The 18,676-nt window shown below is 37.4% G+C and overlaps 1 protein-coding gene across 1 annotated transcript in view; it reads right to left on the bottom strand.

Moving 5' to 3' along the window:
* Nucleotides 1–18,676, bottom strand: part of DMD (dystrophin) — a 2,676,943-nt gene that overhangs the window by 769,168 nt on the left and 1,889,099 nt on the right. The window contains exons 57-58 of the mRNA XM_089653005.1: nucleotides 16,743–16,863; nucleotides 9,837–10,105 (exon numbers count right to left, since the gene is read on the bottom strand). Coding sequence (XP_089509131.1) covers nucleotides 9,837–10,105; nucleotides 16,743–16,863 — 390 coding nt within the window. The remainder of the gene's footprint in view (nucleotides 1–9,836; nucleotides 10,106–16,742; nucleotides 16,864–18,676) is intronic.

Here is an 18,676-nt window from a genome sequence, read left to right as displayed (position 1 = left end):
CTTACTTTCAAATAAGATTACTAGAGGTCATGGAACATATAGAAAAGAAAAATATTTTAATTTACTCTGTAACTTATGTCATGTGAGCACATCAAATAAAAGGAAATTATAGTTATGATTGGAGCTCCTTATTGAATGGGGCCATGACAGTTGAACTTTGTCCCTAGGCAAATCTTGTTTTTTTTCATAGTGTATGCAAATCTGTAACCAGGGAACAACTTGGAACCCTTGGTTTTGAAGGCAACCGCAACAAACCCATTCATGGTAGGGGCAGATTTTTCTGAAGCTAAGAAATTGTACCATGCAAGATGTGTTATGATGCCACCTTGTTGGAATGGAGAGCAGTGCTATATAATTCTCAGCATAGTGAAAATGTAATGTGCTCCATTTTGTACTTATCACTTCACCTGGGTTAGTTTGATTCACAGGTAGTAAAGTTTAACTTGGGTTTGTCACCTGGTATGAAGCTTGTTTGTTTGTTCATGCATATACTGTAAACTCCCAGCATGTATTATTGACTGCAAGTTTCACTCTGACCTGTGTTTGCACTGAGAGCAACCAGCCCAACAGCTCTTATTAATACAAGCCTAGTGGCCAAAAACCCTGGTCCCCAAATCGAGTCATCCTCTATAACAGCAAGATGGACAATAACATACTGTATATAACAAATATTATACAGGTGACATCAGAGTGGACCATGAACAGAGCCTATAATGGACTCTAAAGTGACCCTCCAGATATCTTTGTTTTTACAGAACTGGATATCTTATTCAGGGTATGTAAATGATCATTACACTTTTTATATTCAAATAAAAGTAAAAACAAATATATGCACTACAGAAAATATAAAGGTGTCCTTAACAGTTATTATGTTAGCTGAAAATGGCATACACGCTGGAATCTAAGTTCAGTACTGCATTTATGACAGTGACACTTATTTACCCCATGTAATTTAGTTTGTTTATTGTAGAACTCACATGAGATATACTTTACATGACTTCAAGTTCTTCAGGCTGAGCATGGGAATTCTGCAGTTCTTTGTGGCATATCTCCCTGGATAATCGTTACTATGGAATTTCAGCTAAGCCTTGGCCTTGAATATATTGAAGCTTTTCATCTCTTTAACATTGTGTGCACAGGGTCTCTTATAAGGAATGAAAACTGAACTGTTGGCTAGTATTAGTTACCTAAAAGTTATTCATCTATTAGAAAAATGTCATTTGAAATCTGTTTTTGTTAATTGGGGTCCTCATATATTCTTTTAGTTTTTATAATTTGGGTTTGACAGTGGCTTGTATATTCATCAAAATATGGTTTTCTTAAATTAGGGTTGGGAGAAAGAATACGCAACTTATAAGCTTACTGCAGCAATGCTGGAGATTTCCCTACCCCCTGTGATGTTGAGGGAAGAGGCACTTTACTTTCTTATTTTAGTAGGCTCAAAGTTTCTCATTGCTATGTTATTATGTCCACCCTTAAGAATGCTTCTTATACATTAGTATCTACCTGCTGTATATTACTTGTAAAGCGGTCTTTCTACCCTGTCCTATACTACACTTGCTTCCATATTAGGTTCATGACATTAAAAGAAGTGGGAAATTGAAGTGGAGTCTCTGTTGGGTTCCTATACACTGCAAATATGGTGAACTGATAAGACCAACACAACAAACACTTTACTCCTGCGCTAGGAAAGGGCTCAGTAGACCCAATAGGAATGTTCTGGAATTTTCTGGAATATGCACTGCTTGCTGCCCTCAACAGACTGGGGTGGTCCAAATACACTGGATACAAATGGAGAAACAGAAAAAGGGCGCACCGACCTAGTGCATTATCGTTTAAAATAATTTATTGAAGAAATAAAATAGGTATCATACTCACAATGAACATAATAACACAGGCATGTCAAACTAAACAAGATGTATGATCCAAACAACATCTGAGTCCATACGATGGAACCCTGGATGACCAACTGGCTAACGCGTTTCGAGGACACAACCTCTTCCTCAGAGCCAACCTCTGAGGAAGAGGTTGTGTCCTCGAAACGGTTGTGTCCATTGTGAGTATGATACCTATTTTGTTTCTTCAATAAATTATTTTAAACGATAATGAACTGATAAGATGTCGGAAGAACTTCTAAGACAAGGTTCCCAAAGGTGGCTGATGCAAGGGTCTATGGGGCTATCCAAGGGTTCAATAAAATGGCTGGGGTTGACATGGGTAAGTAAATGTCTGGAGGTAAATAGGTGCATAAATGATGATTGTCAGTAAGAGTCAGATAATGTTTTGAAGTCTCTATAAAGCTCCATGCCAGTCACTAGTCCTAAAGGTGAGATAGCTTGTAGTGAGACAGTGTTACTTAGGGTTGGATAGTCAGCTGGCAGCAAGAGCAGCTTTGCTTTGTCTCTATTAGCTGCATTTTCTTACTGGTCTTGTTTATCAATGTGCTTTGAATTGTTTATCTATGAACTTCCACTCCCCCAGCCAGAAAGGATATAAACATATGTATGTTCACTTCCCGTACTGAACATACTTTTCCACTTTAAACTGAGTTGGAGAGCCAGTGAGTACAGCCACCTCAAACTCGACTGGAGAGCCAGTGAGTACACCCGTAGCCATGATAGTTGTGTCAAAAAGAATGTTTTGTATTTACTAAAAATTCTGCACTGTAACAGGCATAATGGCATTTGCAGATATCAAGAGAAAATGTTGATGGTATTCAAAAATTTTAGCATTTGTACTATTTATTGCTCAAAGTGCTATTATTTAAAGTAGTACTTCTTAAAATATTTTAAGAAAATAAATGTTTGTGGCTGATGAACAATCTGAAACTTAAAGAGGAGCTTCAGTCAGTTCTGCAAAAATTAAAACTCAGTAGTTGCAAAAACTGTAGCTGCTGACTTTTAATAAACAGACACTCATCTGTCCAAGAATCCAGCGCCGTCCTCATCTGTTGGGCCATTTCACTGGCCTTTGTGTCCCTAGTGTTGGTATGTTAACTGTGGCCAGCTGTGACTCTGTGCAGCTTTACAGCCAGCTGCCCACTGCTCATGCACAAGCCGCACTGTGCTTTGTGAATCATCCCTCAGTCTTCTGGGACTTGTGACATATCCCAGAAGGTTGCCGGAGGGGGGAAGAGAACTTCTTGTGGATCTGTCATTGGGATTTGACCATAAGTGGGAGCCGGTACCTGTTAAAACCAGGTGCCTTCCCCCCCCAAAAAAAAGTCCAAATGTGGTGACGGGGAGGAGAGGGAAGAGTGGGTTCACCTTTTGGGTGAAGTTCCGCTTTAGTGAAGGGGTTGATGAGCTGAAGAGATTAGGAATCCAAGCACTGGAAAAACCCCTGATTTGTGGTGACTAAATGCTTGTCCTGAATTGGCAATCCATGCAAGTTTAGTTCATATTAATCTGCTCATTCCAACTTGGTAAGCTAAAGTAAGCAATAACTTTTATTGCATTTTGGCCATCTCATTGTAGTCTTTAAAAACAAAGACACAACATGTTTAGCTGCAATGAATTTCACTTATTTCTTAAAATATGGCTGATTTCACAGTTTTTAACTTCCCACTTATACTTTTGGACACAGCAACCCTTAAAAAAAAAAACAAAATTGCCTGTTTGCAGGTCAAGCCCTGGTATGGAGTATATTGCTTTAATTAATGGCATGTAAATAGCTCTGGAGAATGAACTCTTGCACACAACAATGGAAATGACTGCATACAGAAGCACACTACATTGTTGGTATTTAAGCAAGTTGCCCTATGAAGACCCATGAAGGAACCTTTTACCTACAGGAGGAGAAACTATTGTTCATTCTATTTTTATTATTAGTTAACATTTTAATTCATATGCAGCTAATAGCTATAACCTCCGTGTTGATTTCTCTTAGAAATAAGTGCACACATGTGAATCTGTGTTAATAAATGCAATTGCTGGTTTCTTAGTTACAGTACATCTTCTCTGGCCAATGTGCTAACTGACGTATGTGGCTAATCAATTTCTTTAGATGATTATAATTCTGAGCCAGTGAGCTGAGAAAACACAAGCTGTATAGTATAGTTTCATACATCAGCAAACCGTCTACAAATTGTAATCACTGCAAAAATCCCTGTTCCTGTAATATGCATAAAAACTGTAAACTAAGTTTTGTGAAATAGAAGATCATTTTATAACATTCAAATTTTAAACTTATTTTATTTTTGGTTTTGGTTTTTGAGATAATTCATTTAGGTATGATGTATAAACCATCAGTGTAATTTTTCAGTTAAGTCTGGCAAAGTAGAGTTAAAACACGAGCAAATTAAGACCCCCCACATCTGTGCAGCTGATGCAGTGCACTTATCCACCACAACACACTTAAAACAGCACCTGCATCATTAGACCAACACAGAGCACCATAGCTCACAGTAGTGCATTACCAAGCATTTTGGTGGGCTGCAGCAACATACTGTATGTGCATTGGTTAAATGCATTGTGGTGCCATCCAAAATGAATAACACCCCAGTGCACTGCATTACATATATTGCCACCTGTTGCAACAGTGGCAGATTTAGAAGAGGAAAAAAGGGTCAACTGTCCTGGTCCCCCTAACAGAAGGGCCCCCCTCTATATGAAAATAATATAAAACAATATAAAAAATATACAAAATAATACAAAATAAATAATATTATAATAATATAAAATATATAATAATAAAAAATCCTTTCTTTTAATAAATGTACATTGGGAAGTAATATTTTGCAGGCTTTCATCTGTAAAAGTTTTTATTGTGGACTAGTATATTGTATAATTTTCAAAAACAAATTTTGGCAGCTCAAGTAAACCACACATAAGGGTTGACTTACCAAAGGGAAATAGACTATGCACTTTGCAAGTGTGGTTGTATTCTTTTTTTTTTTAGTAAATATAAATGTGGTAAAGCTTCACTTTGTAAAGAATACCAATCAGGTGCAAGGAAAATAAAAAAAAAACATTTTGCTTGCACATGATTGGATGATGTAAACAAGAGCTTTACCACATTTACTAAGCTCTGAGGAAAATGAGTGCAACTGCACTTGCAAAGTACACAGTCTGTTCACCTTTAATAAATCAACCTCATAGAGTGCTTAGATTCTTAAGGAAGGTGGCCTATGATTGCACGTGTGTGCACGTGTAACTTTAGAATGACGTTGTGTCATGCATTTTAAAAATGTGTAACTGTCATTGAGAATTTAAACCAACTATGTATATGAGGGGCTTCTGGAACCTGAAGTTCCCTGGGCCCCTCAAGGTCTAAATCTGTACCAATGTCGAAATAACACATCTTTAAGTGCGAGCATTACCGCAGTGTATGTAAGTGAAGTCAGTTGAAGGATAAGTAAAAATTATAATGTTATTAAAGGAGCTCAATGCAAGAGTCCCCTTTTCTCACCCTACCATCATTCACCATTACACCAATTACTAATAGGAAATTTTTCAGTTGAAAATATTGTATAGTAACAGGGGGCCAGGACATCTGCAATATTCAAAGTATTTGTCAGGGCAAAATAAATCAGTACATGTCTGATATACACTTCCCTGTTTTCTGTGCAGGTACAGAAAACTACCTGTTGAAATGCTAGAAATCTAGCATACTCCAAACATCCTATTTGGGTGCCTTTTCTGCTCTGAAATTTCAGCATTTGTCAACCCTCCTTGATGGACCATAGAACTCCACGTATCTCCCATCCCTCTCTGTCTCACTCCACGTGCATACATTGAATTCTTACCTAGCAAGCAATGATGCTACTGTGACTCCCAATCACCTGCACACAGACTGTGTGTAGGGAAAGGGCTCTTGGGAGATGTAGTTCTGGGTGGTGCATACAGAACTGAACCCCTAACATGAATCTTAGGAGTCTATGTGATGCTCATTTCTTTTACTCCTGGTCGCTAGATGAGCAGAGTAAGGAGCAGGGCTGAGCTCAGCTTATTTATTATTAAAACAAGCTTCTTGCTGCCTGCTAAACTCTAAAGTGGTCCCAAGGGAAGTGTTTTATAACAGTAATAATTGTGGGGTGAAAGCTTACTAAATGTGGTGGATGTGGTCTGTTCAATTCAACATGACTATGTGATACATGTATGGGTAGACATTACTTCTAAGCTGCCTGTAGATAATCATAATAGAATGCACTTACACTATTCAGTTCCCTGGGGCACCTAAAGTAAAGGATGCAGCTCCTAAGGAAAACCTGAACACTGTCAACTGTCACCCATACTGACAGTTGCAAGCAACATGGAGATCAATGATAACAATGCAGCCTCAGGCAGAGTTAACTCACGTAGAGATAACTACATCAGCCACAGTCATAGGCCTTAAGGCATACATGTGAAAAGTATAATTGTTACATGACACAAATCATTCTATCCCAATGCAAAAACACAAAATGTTAAAGCAGTGAAAATAATCACATCTCATTGCATCACATAATATTGTTTGAGTGATTTGGAAAACTTTGTCCAACTTGTTGTCCTCTGCTTATATGCTGAAATACACTGTTGATGAATGCTATAGCCAAAGACAAAATCATTATGTATGCACTTGCATTGCAAAAAAAGGATGTCCCTAGGGTCTGATTCTGGCCACAGGAATAGTTTATTGTATTTGTATAACAGCACCATATAGAAAGCAGTGTTTTCTAGAACACTGTAAATCTAAGAATTTAATGTCCACATAATTTCCAGAAAATTACACACATTTTACATCCAACTGGAACAGAAGCCAGTTACTTAGTGACTATAGGGAAACCCATGCACAAATAGAGAGAATAAATACATTCCAAACAGTGCAAGTCATCTTAACTCCTTTCTCCTGAGTGTGTACATATTTTTGGCCTCACCAAAGTGGGTTTGTATCTATGGGACCGCATAGATGCATACCTGTGTTTGTGCTGGGAGTATGCTGCACAGTATGTTTACAGCACAGAGACTAGGCTCTTACCAAGAGCCCAAGATCAGGTACTAACAATCAGGAACTGGATGGTTCAAAAAAGAAACAAAAAATGGCTAGATCAGGGTTTTGATCTAGATCATGGCCAAGGTTAGGGTCAAAGTCATAGTAAGGGTAAAAGGTCAAGGTAAAAGGTTAGGGTCAGTGTATTTTAGGTAGGATTAAATCATGGCTCCATGCATACTGGGTGTTTTGATAACGTTGGTAATGTTAGCTGTGTAAAGTCACATTAAAAACATGAGTTTTTCAGCTTTTTAAAGTGTTTTTGTATGAACGTTTAGCTGCGTTTTTGCGTATTTATCCAGGTTTGTGTTTTTTAGTGATTTTTTTACCACAAAAAAATATTTTTTTTTGTAGTTAAAAAAAGTCCAAAAAACGCAGGTTTGTGGCACTTTACCATGTTTTGCTGAGTTTTTCAGTATTAGAGCATTTTCCAGCCAAAAAAAAGTTCCTGCCAAAAAACATTCATTACAGTCTATGTGTGCATGGACACATAGGATAACATCCTGGGGGGTTTACTGGCTGTAGAAAAAAATGTCAAAAGCCAAAAACAGCAGCTGTAAAAATGTCCAGTGTGCACGAGGGCTCAGTGTCAGTTAGTGTCAGTGTCAACGGGCTTGATTATTTTTTCTTGCTGTAAACTCGGGTCCAAGTCCTAGTGACTTGATGAATGAGAATTCCAAAAAAAATTTGGTTTTGTGCTAGACTGGTGAGATCTTCCAGTGTCATCCACACATCTGTAGTCTATAGGGTTGATTTACTAATGGCAAATAGACACTTTGCAAAGTGCACAGCCTGTTTGACTTTAGTAAATCAACCCCTATGTGTCCAATCAAGCAAAAGCTGGTCTTCCCTGTCTCCCTCTTCCCAAACATAATTTTTTTCTCCACTGATCTCTTTCTTCTAACAGTGTGATCAAAATAGAACAGTCGTAACTTCATCATTAAGGCTTCTAGTGACATAGCTGATTTGATCTCTTTCAAAATTGAAATATTAGTTCTATGGGAAGTCCACAGCATGCATAAAATCCTCTACAACTTCTATTCTGTGTATTTTACAAGTGCAGTTGCACTCATTTTCCTCAAAGCTTAGTGAAAGTGGTGAAGCTTCACTTTGTAAAATATTCCTGATCAGATGCAATAAAAATAAAAAAAAAATATTTTTTATTTGCACATGATTGAATGATGGAAATCAGCGGAACTTCAACACATTCACTAAGCTCCGAAGAAAATAACTGCAACTGCACTTGCAAAGTTCACAGTCTGCCTTTAGTAAATCAACCCCAGTGTGTTTTAGGTATCAAAATTCATACTATTGTTTTTGAGCCCTACTATGCATACAAGCAATACATGACATATGTGGTATCACTGTGATCAGCAGGAGAAAAATAATCTATTTAGGATTGTTCTTTGGTGGTAGGTAATGGCAAGAAAATAGCAAGAAATATACAGCTACATTTTTAAAAAATTCTATTTTTTTTTACTATTTTGTGCCAGTTTCTTTTTGATAATAAAAAAATTAGGAGATATCTATTATTTTTTATCAATAAACTAAAGCCCAACTTGTCCTGAAAAAACAACAACGTCTAATTCACCTTCATATACTAAGTAGTTGTGATGATCTGTACAGTTTTACTAGTACAAAGTTGCAAAACTGTGTTCGGGCATTAGGATTTGTTTTACCTTCATCATTAAGGGGTTAATAAGTAAACCTAATAAAATTAAATTAAGCATTTTTGTCTAGTTATTCAAGACAAGAGGCTAATTCATATACAAATTGACTGAACAGCTTAGGATCAGTAGGAATCAGTGGGAATGTAAATTGTACCGTGTCTGTGCCTGCCCTATGCAGGGTGATGGGTAAGCACACATTAGCAATGTTTTTTTAGAAACCTTCCACAAATGTATGATGGTTAGTGGGACAGTGACCCCATAAACTGTGAGAGCCTGATGTAAAAATTGTTTTCTAAATGAAAAATGTGTTGTTGTTCATGACAAACAAGCAGCTTCCAACTGCCATTTTTACAGTCCTAGTTTGATGAAATGAAACAATAAATAAAATGAGAAAGATAACTAGTTGCTATGGATAATGAGAAATGTTATCTTGAGTAGAGCTTTTGTATGTCATTGCCATATGCTGCACATGAGTACAACAGCACCTAGTCATTCATGACAATGGCAGGCTGTACACTGCACCTGGGATGCTCAGGAGGAGGAAAACTGCTGCAATTAGGCTAAATGGGCTCAGTCAGCCGTGTAAAGAGCCCAAAGCATTATTGTTTTCTAAAATGGCATTTGGAATACATTGCATTGAACTTTTTAATGTAAGTAATCAGGGCCAGTTTTCTGCATAGCCAATATAGGCTGTAGTCTAGGGTGACACAGTCAACAAAACGTTGCCAGTGTACTGACTCTGTACACCTAGAACTGAACTGCAAGCAAAATAGAGTGACCGTTTGTAGCTGCAGACCTTAGTGGTTATAACAAATATCTAAATCACTAGTGTTACATGGTCTTTAGAAGCTGCTAACTACAATCTAACCATTTTTGCTGCTAACTACAATCTAACCATTTGTGTTGCATTACAGTCAACTGCTGAATTTCTTGGTAAGCAATGCTTCCAAATTAAAACCTTTAGGCCATTAGGCCCATATCTGCAATGTACAAACAGCTTTAGTCCATATGGGATACATAGGCTTCAGAACTAAAGCGGTTAAGCTTTTCTAGTAATGAATAATGAAATGTAAAGTGTTAGAAATCACAGCTCTGCATTAAAATGACATTTGTGATGACAAGTCAACAGTTTCCAAATCTTTTCAGATATTTTCCATTGCTATTTATATAATATTCGGCAGCAAGCAGAAAACTGACCTTGATTTTTCCTATGTGATCTTGAAGAGAGTCAATCAGCAAATCTCCCACTGGCTGCCAGGATCCTTTCATAGCCTCTGCTTGATGTAGTTTATGGTCCAGTTCATCCATTGCATCCTGAAGTTCCTGCAGTCTTTCAAGTGCATCGTCTAATTTTTTCTGCCACTCAACTGAGCGCACATTCAACTTGTCCCACTCAGTCCTTACATCATCAACCTGTTTCTGCAGGATCCTGCTGACATTCTTAGATGGCTCTTCAGCGTGATGGTCTAGAATCACAAACAGGGTTCCTTAGCAGTAGCATTTTGCTTTTTATTAATGTTTGTGATAAATCATATAGTATCATTAAATGAATGACTATGAATTTTATATTAAACTGTGACATACTACAATAACTACATGTATACCTAATAACAGGCTCCAATTAGTAACCTTATTCGCTATCCATTCTATACTGCACTGAGGCATTGAATCTCAGTACAGAATCATAAGCAATACCAATTTTTATCCAGATAAAATGGGTGCTCATAGGCACTTGTTTGATCTGCTCTTTTTCATAAAAGAAAATGCTAAGGTTTCCTGCCAAGGTCAAATTGACAGACAGAAAACACCATATAAAAATCTTCATACTATAATAGGTCATATAATAATAAAAAAATAAAAAATTTGCGTTTATCTGAACCCTGCAACCACAGTAACACATGCAAATGAATTGAGGAGCACAATCAGACATTGTTTTATTTCTCTGCATTCATCTGCCGTAAAGTGAACATACCTGCTCACACTGTATGCGAGACAGTTGTTTTCTTAAATATTATGGGTTTATTTAAGGGTACAGTAGCCACTACGAAGGAACATTTGAGCACACTGTCGCTAAAATATTAACTTATGTACTTTCCTCCAAAACGTATTACTCATAAATTGATGGTGCAGGAAAATGCAACTTTTTCTAATGTTTATTGGGCTTGAAAATTGATTTATAGTCGCAGTATAAAAGAAGGGTACATTTAGGGATTATTATATATTTTTGTTCTTGGGTTTAGATATACTGTACTTTAAAAACTGTCTAGTAAATCAGTATAAAAAATGCTTTTCTGGTTCCTAAAGGTAAAAAGCAAAAATCTAAAGCATAAAAAAGTCTGCATACAAATAGTAAATGTATTAGTTTTACCTAGAGATTCAGCAGGGGTGAAATGAAAATTATTTCATTAAAAAAATCTGTCATTTGCATGTTCCTAGGCAGGACTTTTTTTGAGTAAAGTACATGTTCATTTTAAGAGGCTGAATAAGACAAATTAAGGTTTTTGTATGAGCTCTATAGGGACTCCAGCTGAAATTTTGCTTCTGGGCCTGTGACATTTAATTATGTCTGAATATTAGATCTGAAATCTTTCAGTCTGGAAAACAAGTTATAAAAAATAATTTGAGTTTGCAGGGACAGACAAGTGCATCTATATGCAGTGATGTGATCCTTTGGAGAGAGACCAACTGTATTATGTTTTAATGAATAGCACAAAAGCCTGTTCAGTCTATGCCAAGCTTGAGGTTAAGGGACTTTTAAAAAGAACAAAACACACAGAAAACATACTTTTTAACAATTGTGCAGATATACTGTTAACCTAAAAATAAATATAAATATGTTTTAGCTAAATAAATTAAATGGAAAATCACGACATAAAAGTTTATTTAAAACAGCAGTGTAAAGATAAATGATGTGCAATCTGCAGTAGCCTAAAACAACCAAGCAGATGTACATTTATTTCACTTAGATCACTAAAGATAAATTTTGAATGTTCCGAATGATTATCTTGAATTACGACCCTTTCTGGATTGTTATCTTTGTTTTTAATAAGTAATCGCAGTAATTAACACTCTCTTTTACTGATTACTCACATACATGTGTGTGCATAGCTGGATGAGGAGAAAGCATTCCAAGCATCGCATAAGTATAAGCCTGGATCTCAATTTGCTAGTTCTATACTATACTGGTGTCAAGCTCAATGAACCCAGAGACCATAGCCTATTTTGTTACACAACAAGTCGTCCATACCCCACATAAAAACACAAGCTAATCTCCTAACATACAGACAGAGAAATTCAATAAATCCCTAACAACATATTTCTGGTGCTATGACCCTTTAAAATGGCCAGTGCCAGATTCAAAAGTGTATGCTGCCAATTTTGATAGCTTTACCTACACATGCTGCAGATTCAAGCAGTTCTTAATGCACCAAATTAAAAAATATATATCTCAAGTTTGTAGAAAACAAAACTGGAAGTAATTAAAGTCAACTTGCACTTGGCCTAGCAAGACAGGCAGAGTGCCTGTCTCTATATGCTGTTATTTATTTATTTCAGGCACTTATATAGCACTGTCAATTTACGCAGCACTTTACATATATATTGTACATTAACATCAGTCCCTAACCCTGAAGGGGCGTACAATCTAAGGTCCCTAACTCACATTCATACATACTAGGGACAATCTAGATAGCAGCCAATTAACCTACCAGCATGTCTTTGGAGTGTGGGAGGAAATCAGAGTACCTGGAGGAAACCCACGCAGTCACAGGGAGAACATGCAAACTCCAGGCAGGTAGTGCCAGGGTTGGGATTTGAACCAGCAACCCTAGTACTGCCAGGCAGAAGTGCTAACCATTTAGCCGCTGTTTAGCAGAGAGGCATGTTTGGTGTAACTCCATCCTCCCTTCCCCATCTATCACTGGTTGTTAAGGATACTGTCAGCTTCATGGTCAGAGCCAGATGGGGAAGCTGAGACACTAGTTCCCCATCAGGTCTGCTCCCTCCCTATGATTGGCAGCAGTGGGATGATTCCCAATAGCAGGCTTCTTTTGGCTAAGTATCCACCCACTGCTGTCGATCACAAGGAGATTGAACCTGATGGGGATCTAGTGTCTGTGAATCACCATCAGGCTCTTGCCACCCAGCTTCAAATCTCCCCACCGCTTCTCTGTCTGTGTGACAGATGCAGTGGCAGGAGGAAGCACATATTGTCCGTATGGGTTTAGTTCATCTCCACACTTAGAAAATCAACCTTTATGTCTCCTGCACCATGGGACAAGTTGGAACTCTAAACAATGTCTTGGACACACTTTCTAAGTACCCCTGAATATGTTATACCATAACAATCTGTCGGGTATATGCCAAGTTGCCAAATTGCTGTTTGAGACCCATGATTATGCACATATGCTATGTACACAATTCATATTTCTACTCAACAACAAACTCACACTTGACACAGGAAATACATCTCTGCTCCCAGATAAATGGAATCCAACCCACTACTTATTTTATTCCCCTAAAATATTTAATTCACAAACATTCCTTAGATTTGAAACCCTTACGGTTCATGTACATGGGACATTTGGAAAACACTTCTGAACGATGGAAACTGACTGCTGGAAAACGTAGGTTAAAAAACGTCTGTTTAGCCGCGTTTGCATACTGCGTTTATGCGCGTTTGTGTTTAGCAGCGTTTTTTAAAGATAATATCAGGATACCTTCCAAAATTCCCAGAATGCACTGAAAAACAGTAAAAATTAACTATTTCAGACATTTTGAGAGAAATAGAGAGTGCAGAAGCAGAGAGAGCAGTATGTGTTGAGATGACCTGTCTTTTCTGGTTGTATTCACTATGGATCCCATCATGAGCATAATGCGGCATGTTCTACCATCTTCACGCAAAACCTGGAACTGATTGTGCTGGTGTGCTAGGTCCATTTGACAACATGTAAAATGCTTTGCATGCATTTCTGATGATGAAAAAAGGCTCTGGACAGCATTTCAATATGGAACAGTTAAAAAATGTTTCTAAACGCAAATGCTTATAAACGCGGTTAGCTGCGTTTACATGCATCTACAAGCATTTGGCATTTGAAATTCTGATAAAATCTACTCCTGAACGACTGTAAACTCAACTGCCTGTAAACGACTGTAAAACATTTGGGAGAGTTCAGGGTCTGCTGAAAAAACGTAGAAAAGCTCCTGAACGTCAGTTTAGCAGCTGCAGTGTACATGAGCCCTTATTTTTCCATGTGAAATGAATCTTTAACTGTTAAGTCCTATTTTATCATAGATCATTGCTTTATCTCATGAAGTGTTATTTTGTCACTACCTCAAACAGCTCTTTGTCCTGCTCTCCTCCATAAACCTCTATTAAAGTTCACAGCCTGAAACTAACATTGTAATAGAAGTGCTAACCTGTGTAGTATTTTTTGTGAATTGATATTTACATTGACTTTATCCTAAGTGTAGATAAAGTAACATTGATGGGGTTATAACAGCACATATAGTGGTGAACTACCACTACTTTCAGAATGGGCTAAATGAAGCATCTTGTGCATCTTTATGAAATGAGAAAAATTCAAAGATGTGCTAGAAAAGGTGCAGTATCAAGAAAACAACATCCAGACAAGTGAAAAATAGATTTGCCAGCTAAGCCTTCGGTTTGTTATGATTCTGCCAGTTATGAGTATTCTTATAAGTCAGTAACAGTTGACTGATCATCCATCATAATTTAGTAATTAGTATATTTTTCTTCAAGACTGTGTCATAATTAAAGGTTATAACTGTACAGGTCAAAGGCCAAGAAAATGTGAAGCACATAAAGAAATGTTCTCTCAGTGCTCAAAAAAGGTTTTCATTTTTCATATTTTAACTTGTAGGTTAGCTATAATTTTCTGTTAATAATATTATGCAGATATTTTGACCCCCGTGGAGGTATTGTAACCCTCTATTAAGGCGTGCAGCTCATTTTGTTTTACTTTGTTTGCCATAGACCACACACAGATAATACAGATTGGCATGTTGTTAATTATTAGTTGTGCCATAATGGATACATAATGGATGGGTGGTAATCACCATGTGAAACAATTCATATTGCATGAAGACAGAAAGTTTCTGAACATATGCTAGAAAACATTTTGAGATCCTGGCATATTGCTGTTAAGCACCTGCCAAGTACCGTGTTGCACATTTATGTCTTTTTTTTCTTTTCACAAATCATTGGTGTCAACAATTAATTATAGATTGCTGGCAGTATGTGAGCAAAGCAAGCCCTCCTCAACACTGCATAGTATATGACAAGAAAGGGAGAACATGCTGTCAAATGCTTGCTTCAGTAGCATAGGCTGTGATTTCAGAAGCAGCTGATATCAAGAAGCAGAATATGAGAATGAAACTGAAAAGGTCTACCGGTAATCAAGTAATATGATAGTCTGCCTCCACTAGCAGAGTCTTCACAGACATAAATGAACCAATTAATGTGCCATGTATGTGTTATGAACTTAAAGCTTTATTAAACCCAAACGCAAACATTTATTATATTGCGGCTTACCAATTCTTAGATATGATGGTTGCATTCGTTTTCTTTTTAGGTCTTATTTCTTCTATTTTTACACGGTGATCTGGCTAGTAAGTCTGTTGTTTTTTGGAAGAACAAGCTCTTTTCCAGATGTATCATTTATAGGCATGAGTCAAACATTTATAGGCATGAGTCAAACCATTTACCACTAACAGGGGTGCTTAAAATGATCCTCCCCCCAGATTGACAATATTGCTGTTCAAAATGTGCCCCCTGTGCTTGTTCAGTCAAAGTGGGGGTATTCTAATACAGCAGGTGTGTTACTGGCCAGATCGCTAGGTGAAAACAGGGGGAGAACAGCCTAAAAAAGAAAACTAATGCAGCCATCACATCTAATGAATGGTAAGCTACAATATATTACATTTTTGTATTTGGCTTTATTACCACTTTAAAGTTTGTAGACATTTATGCTATGTATTCATTCAAAAATAGTTAAAGTGCTGGTCCATTCAAAAGTGATATACTGTAATATGATTTATTTATAAGTAAAGCTTAGGCTAAGTCTGCCAGATTCTTATATATCCAGAATATTCAGACATCAATCTTCCTGCTATTGTTTCTGATAACTTGGGGGCTTTGTGTGTTACCCACTCACCTTTACATGTTAGAAGCCACAGAATGCAATGCAACCCCATGTAAAAGAATGGCACTTAGTAACCAAACACTACTGGTGGCTCTACTGCTGCAATACAGGCACCCAGTAGTGCCAGCACATACTGTATGTTTAAGTGCATTTTTTGCAGCCCAGTAGCCCTGAGTCTAGAGCTGCTGTAGCTGGTATGTTTCAACATTCTCCAGTAGTGTTGCAAGATTCCATGCACCTGTACCTCCCCATCTCTTGCATATATCTTTTGGTCCATTCCTGGCTAATAACATCATGTGGGAAGCAAAAGAGGATGCACTAGCACGTGATATTAACTAGAAGTGTTGAAATCTACTGGTTAAAGCAGCTGTGGTATTAAAATCTGGAAGACTACTTGGCTGGAGAAATGGTGATACAATGGTGTAAATCTTTACAAAATATGTTCATATACGTAAAATGAGTAAATGAATGACACCATAAACACATACTGTATTTTATAAACATATAATGCGGTTATAAAAGGTCAGCCATTTTAAATGCAAATTCTGATTTTTTTTTGTCTTTTTTGAAAATCAAGCTAACCTTCTTTACTTTGTTATTGCTGGACATGTTGTACAATGAATGCTCAACGTTTTCTGAAGATATGCAAAATTAAAACAGTGAAATCTCTGAAGAAATCATTTTGTGATGTAATAATATAATGGAATAATAAATGTTAGAATTCCAAGGCTAACAGTAAATAGGAAACATGTCTTACATTCATAAGCATACAGCTAGTAATTGGATTCTAATCTGAAGAACTTTATTTACGCATTTGCTCTGCGATTTTTAAGCTGTCTCTTTACATTTAGAGATAACGTTTGTGAAAATTCATGAAACTCTAAGACATGATGATCCCTTCGTCAATATGTGATTACAGGGTTATGTTCAATTCAATTACCTCTTGGCTCATGGTACAGCTTCTCTAGTCCCTCAAAAGGGTGATCTGTGAGGAATATTCGCACAGTATCAAGTGCACTCATGATAACAGGTTCCTTGGCTTTTAACTCCCTCTTGAAGGCCTGGAAGTAAAATAAAAATTCTATAAGTAGAAAGGAATTTTCTTCAAAGTGCAATTCTTCATACAAAGGCTTTAAATCCAAACACTATACAAGAGCTCTCAATGTTATTAGTAATAACAGCAACAACAGAATAATGAGAACACAAACACTTTAAATATAGGTAGACTCACTAACAATACAGCCCATACAGTAAGGCTGCTACTGCCTTTTATTTTGTCACAAACCAATCAATTTTTGATCTACATTGATGGCAATTAGGAGGGTGGTTCCTCAAAAACAGAAAATGAAGTTTCCAAAGCTTAGATTACTAGCACATGTGTATTTTATATCTGTTTTTAATGTGGTACGAATTTAGGTTTTCCTTGTATGTTCCCACGTATCCTCCAACTCCACTAGTATTATGACTGACCCAGGGGCGGACTGACAACTCATGGGGCCCCCGGGCAATAGGGGATCATGGGGCCCCTGTGTCCTTGCCCAAACTTAAAAAAGCCTATGAAAAAGATACCAGGGGCATCTCATGGGGCCCCCTACTGACCCCGGGCCCTCGGGCAGTGCCCGAGTTTCCAAATTGTCAGTCCGCCACTGGACTGACCTAATTGTCAAGATTCTTAAAATCATCAACAGTTATAATATTCAAGAGGATTACCATAGAAGGTGTCATGCCTCTTACTGTCAAGACAGCAATATACAACCTTCCAAAAGCCAAAAGTCTGGGGAAAGACTGATAAAGACAATACAGACGAATGTCTTGCATGACACATATAATCCAACAGTTTTCCAGAGGAAAGATCTAATATGCAATAAATACCAACTCTGGGATTTTAAAGATGTGCAAGATTAGATGATCACTTGGCAGAGATCTGGGCTTTTGAGATTAATATTACAAGATGAGAAGAACTGAAATTAACTTTGACCCTAGATATGGCTCTCTTTCACAAAATCACTGAAAGATGAATTGGTTGCAGTTCTAAGTAAGTGTTGGTGCAGATTCCAATTCTGCCCACTGGGCTTGGGAATGTCTGAATGTGCATCAGACTAAATGTTGCAGGTTGTAATGCACTAAATAGGGGGTTGCCAGTCCTTTCTATTAGTGGCTCACTCAAAGATTTTCAGTTTTTTGTAATGCATTGGTTTTTGATAGTGCCAAATAATGTATATTGAAGGGATTAAAGTGCTTTGTGTTGGACAGCCATTGGAAGAGTGGCACATAAGTAAAGAACTTAAAATAGTTGTAGCTCCAAATAGTTCTCCCACATTTAAAAGACAGGTCACACCACCAGCCAATAATTTATATAGGAAATGCTTTTCGAAAAAAAAAAAAAAGAATACATACCTTTTTTTTAAATATATTTGTTATTGGGGCACATTACTTATTTTTCACTTTCACAGCAGCAAAATCCAGGGTTGGGGGCAGGACTAAATCAGAGCAGATTGCTGGTGATTGCTCCATTTTTTTTTCAGCACCTCCCCTCCAGTAGCCAGTTAGGAGATTTCCTCGATAGTAAGCTGTGCTTTGACACTGCTTACATACATTGAAGCAGGGGAGCAAGGACACTGTGGTGGTAATGCTGCAGAGGCTCTTTGAGTCAGCAGATTGTTGTCACCACCAACAATGACCTATGAGGGACTACTAGCTTCAACAAGCAGTTTATTTATTAGAATATAAGTATAGGCTTTGCTTTTTATTTAGTGACACTTTTGGGTATTATACATGACATGAGTTATGGGTGCCTTTATATATAGCCCCAGTATAGCTCCTCCAGTATCTCACCCCCACACCAGGCACCCTACTTCCTCCAGAAATAGCCAC

Source organism: Staurois parvus, unplaced genomic scaffold (assembly GCF_062004578.1).
Source record: "Staurois parvus isolate SC_StPar_1 unplaced genomic scaffold, SC_StPar_1.0 ptg000696l, whole genome shotgun sequence".
In the NCBI taxonomy this organism is placed as follows: Eukaryota; Metazoa; Chordata; class Amphibia; order Anura; family Ranidae; genus Staurois; species Staurois parvus.
The sequence above is the reverse complement of the archived record's forward strand: the minus strand, read 5'-3'. Positions and strand labels throughout refer to the sequence as shown.